This window comes from Borostomias antarcticus (genome assembly GCF_949987555.1).
Source record: "Borostomias antarcticus genome assembly, chromosome: 26".
NCBI classification, from domain to species: Eukaryota; Metazoa; Chordata; class Actinopteri; order Stomiiformes; family Stomiidae; genus Borostomias; species Borostomias antarcticus.
Genome location: NC_140259.1, coordinates 8,870,218 through 8,875,217, shown reverse-complemented (window position 1 = coordinate 8,875,217; position 5,000 = coordinate 8,870,218). Strand labels below are relative to the sequence as shown.

General features: G+C 45.9%; 1 protein-coding gene across 2 annotated transcripts in view; it reads right to left on the bottom strand.

Moving 5' to 3' along the window:
- The window catches only part of nfic (nuclear factor I/C), a 42,376-nt gene that overhangs the window by 7,894 nt on the left and 29,482 nt on the right, over positions 1 to 5,000 (bottom strand). For both annotated transcript variants that reach the window (XM_084459225.1, XM_084459226.1), the window contains exons 6-8: positions 3,376 to 3,497; positions 2,678 to 2,791; positions 1,562 to 1,743 (exon numbers count right to left, since the gene is read on the bottom strand). In XM_084459225.1, the coding sequence (XP_084315351.1) occupies positions 1,562 to 1,743; positions 2,678 to 2,791; positions 3,376 to 3,497 (418 nt within the window). The remainder of the gene's footprint in view (positions 1 to 1,561; positions 1,744 to 2,677; positions 2,792 to 3,375; positions 3,498 to 5,000) is intronic.

The window sequence follows — 5,000 nt, the reverse complement described above, 5'->3', positions numbered from 1 at the left end:
TGTGGCAGCAGCACATGCAGTCATCACTATTAGAAGATTCCACACACACATTGTGTTTTGACCGATACTTATCAGTGAACACCTGTTTAAATTAAAACTCAATACAGTCCTTTGAATTTCCTTATTATGGTTATATTACATTATGGTCCTTCAAGACAGATCACAGTTTGCTCTTGGCTCATTTCACCCAAGATGGAGAGAGGCCAAAGAGAAGGACAAAGCCACCACCCTCTCTACAGTACTTGACTATGAAGTAAATGGTAAATGGACTGCACTTATATAGCGCTTTTCCACCTTAGCGGCACTCAAAGCGCTTTACAATGGCCTCTCGTTCACCCATTCACACACACATTCACACACCAATGGCGGTAGCTGCCTTGCAAGGTGCTAGCCTGCTCATTGGGAGCAATTTGGGGTTAGGTGTCTTGCTCAAGGACACTTCGACATGGGGACAGTCGGAGCTGGGATTCGAACCGCTGACCCTTCGATGACTGAACGACCCGCTCTACCAACTGAGCTACAGCCACTAAGGGCCACTAGGGGCGCAGTTCCAAGTGAGTGCAAAATGACTGAGCCAATGGGGATTTTTACCTCCCCAAAATTGGTGAATTATTAAAGCCATTAAACCCAGATCGGCTATTACTTTCACAGATAACAATGGTGTCGAATTAATGTGACGCCAAGCGACTGATGTGTGAGTGGTTCATAATTCATAAAGGGCCTTCAGTTGGCCACTTCACTGTAGCGTTTTTTAAATGCCTATTACTGTATGTCATTGTTGCAAAACTACCTCATAATGTCATGAAAAGACACACAAGGGAGTGCTTCATTATTCATGTGTGTTCAGGCCGTATCATTGGTTAGCCGTCATGCTAGCGCCAAAACTCCTTTAAGAACAGGAAACGCGGCAAAAGATATTTCTATTGACGTGACAGAACATTTAGACTTGTAGATCCATTTACTCACTGTTATTTATCACTGACGTGCGCTCACACCCCATAGCAGAGGTTATACTTATTACACCAGACCTGAAGCACCTGTGAGAGTCATGCAGCTTGTGTCTATATGTGTGTGTAGTCAGATAGTGTATAGATACTGGGCTGTGTCTATATGTCTGTGGGGTCAGATAGTGTATAGATACTGGGCTGTGTCTATATGTCTAGGGGTCAGATAGTGTATAGTTACTCACTGGGCTGTGTCTATATGTCTGTGGGGTCAGATAGTGTATAGGTACTGGGGTGTGTCTATATGTCTAGGGGTCAGATAGTGTATAGGTACTGGGGTGTGTCTATATGTCTGTGGGGTCAGATAGTGTATAGGTACTCACTGGGCTGTGTCTATATGTCTGTAGGGTCAGATAGTGTATAGATACTGGGCTGTGTCTATATGTCTGTGGGGTCAGATAGTGTATAGATACTGGGCTGTGTCTATATGTCTAGGGGTCAGATAGTGTATAGGTACTGGCTGGGCTGTGTCTATATGTCTAGGGGTCAGATAGTGTATAGGTACTGGCTGGGCTGTGTCTATATGTCTAGGGGTCAGATAGTGTATAGGTACTCACTGGGCTGGGCTGCTGGCTGGCCGGTTCGCAGGCCAGGGACACCAGGTCCTTCAGGGGGTCCTGGGAGCTGAGGTGGGGGGGGTAGCGGATGGCCGTGTGGGGGAAGTAGGAGGCGCTCTGGGGCAGGATGGAGGAGCTGGGGAAGTGCAACGCTGATGAGGGGTGAGGACTCCGAGAGATCCCTGAGAGGAGAGGGGGGGAAAACACGAGCTCAACATTATACAGGCTTTCAATTAGGAAGGGAGGTAGGAAGGTAAGTGGGTAGGAAGGTAGGTAGGAAGGTAGACAAGTAGGGAGGTAGGTAGGTAAAGTTATTACCTTAATTAACTTAACTTATTCTGATCCCGCATTTGCAGGCGAGCTGTGGAGGCATGCAACTCCAAATTGCCTCCGCAAATCGGTGTTGTGAGCGGAACGCTGCTAGACTGCTAGAATAGGCGAGAGAATAGGCCGCTAAAATAAGCTACCCAGCTAGCTTATGGCAACAGCCACTCCTTGGTGGCTAGGTTAGCTGCTAATGTTAGCTATGCTAGCTAGCCACGAGAGGTCATAGTGATAACCTCCCTTCCCCTCTCCCTACTCTCTTCAGGTGAATTGAAACTGCTATCTGATTCCTCTAGACTCTGTGCTGCGTGTTCACGCGGGGGAGCAGATCAGAGACTTGTTTGAGTTCGATGAGTGGGCGCTGATATGCGAAAATCAACTAAATAGGTCAAACAACGGTGGGGGCGGGAAAACCCCGGTGTGGCGATGCAAAAGCACCGTAATGACACGGTGAATACACGGTGTACGCCCGAACACCGAGTAACACCTGTCAACACCAACAATAGGCTCTGTGCACCAGCTCCACTACTTCCTGAAAGGAAGTGGGCATCTTTATTTCCTGTCCTGTACTATTGGATTAAGTGATTGATCAGGTGTGCGGCACACCCAGCGCACACCTGATAAATCACTTAATCCAATAGTATAGGACAGGAAATAAAGATGCCCACTTCCTTTCAGGAAGTAGTGGAGCAGGTGCACAGAGCCAATCGCGACAAGCCTAGTATAGTGTATAGTGTATAGTATATAGTGTATAGTATAGTGTATAGTGTATAGTATAGTGTGTATACTGACCACTGTGGACTGCGATTACAGGCCGGTGGTGCTGTGTGAAGCTGCCAAGACGAGGAGAGCTCTCCTGGGGAGAGGGACTGTCCATCTCCGTCTTCTTTACAGTGGGGGACATGCCTGCACCCACACACACACACACACACACACACACACACACACACACACACACACACACACACACACAGTTGAGTTGGCAGGTGTATTTCCATCTCCTCGCCAGTAGGTGGCAGATTACATTGAGAGTGAATGAAGGGTAGCAGAGCTCTGGTAAATGCAGCAACCTGATGCAGTAAACGGACTGATAACTAACCAACCCAATCCACCAAACCTCTCCTAACTCCACCCCTGTGAGAGAACAGTGCCCCATGGCAGCCAGGAACCTCGGGTACTTTTTTCTGTCTCTCATTTTTGGAGACTTTCCCAAAAAAATGCTGGTTCATGAACTAATTACAGCGTCGGGCTCAGGTAGGGGAAATGTGAAGCCTTAATATTTCCCTAGCCAGGCGTTCTCTGCTGTGGTCTCCAACGTGATAAAAAAAAGACTAATGTAATGATATACCTGTCACTACCCCAGTCACTCTGTCACCCACACTCTCTCTATCACCTAGGCCTTGGCCCAGAGAGGAGGAGAGAGGAGGAGTTGAGATGAGGAGCCAGGAGGAGGGGGAAGGGGGAGAGGAGAGCAGAGAGGAGATACCCACCTCCCTCCATGTCGTCCTGCCAGTTCCTGGAGCTTCCGGCGGGGGAGTTGGGGGAGGGGTAGTACTCCCCTCCTGGACTGTCCACTTCCTCCTCCATGGAGCCCGACTTATGTCTCTTACTCCTACACACACACAACACACACATCTATTACTCCTACACACACACAACACACACATCTATTACTCCTACACACACACAACACACATCTATTACTCCTACACACACACAACACACATCTATTACTCCTACACACACAACACACACCTATTACTCCTACACACAGAACACACATCTATTACTCCTACATACACACAACACACACATCTATTACTCCTACACACACACAACATACATCTATTACTCCTACACACACACAACACATGTCTATTACTCCTACACACACACAACACACACATCTATTACTCCTACACACACATCTATTACTCCTACACACACACAACACACATCTATTACTCCTACACACACACAACACATGTCTATTACTCCTACACACACACAACACACACATCTATTACTCCTACACACACACAACACACATATATTACTCCTACACACACACAACACATGTCTATTACTCCTACACACACACAACACACATCTATTACTCCTACACACACACAACACACATCTATTACTCCTACACACACACAACACACATCTATTACTCCTACACACACACAACACACATCTATTACTCCTACACACACACAACACACATCTATTACTCCTACACACACACAACACACATCTATTACTCCTACACACACACAACACACATCTATTACTCCTACACACACACAACACACATCTATTACTCCTACACACACACAACACACATCTATTACTCCTACACACACAGAACACACATCTATTACTCCTACACACACAACACACACATCTATTACTCCTACACACACACAACACACATCTATTACTCCTACACACACACAACACACATCTATTACTCCTACACACACACAACACACACCTATTACTCCTACACACACACAACACACACATCTATTACTCCTACACACACACACAGAACACACATCTATTACTCCTACACACACACAACACACATATATTACTCCTACACACACACACAGAACACACATCTATTACTCCTACACACACACAACACACATATATTACTCCTACACACACACACAACACACATCTATTACTCCTACACACACACAACACACATCTATTACTCCTACACACACACAACACACATCTATTACTCCTACACACACACAACACATGTCTATTACTCCTACACACACACAACACACACATCTATTACTCCTACACACACACAACACACATCTATTACACCTACACACACACAACACATGTCTATTACTCCTACACACACACAACACACACATCTATTACTCCTACACACACACAACACACACATCTATTACTCCTACACACACACAACACATGTCTATTACTCCTACACACACAGAACACACACATCTATTACTCCTACACACACACAACACATGTCTATTACTCCTACACACACACACAACACATGTCTATTACTCCTACACACACAGAACACACATCTATTACTCCTACACACACAGAA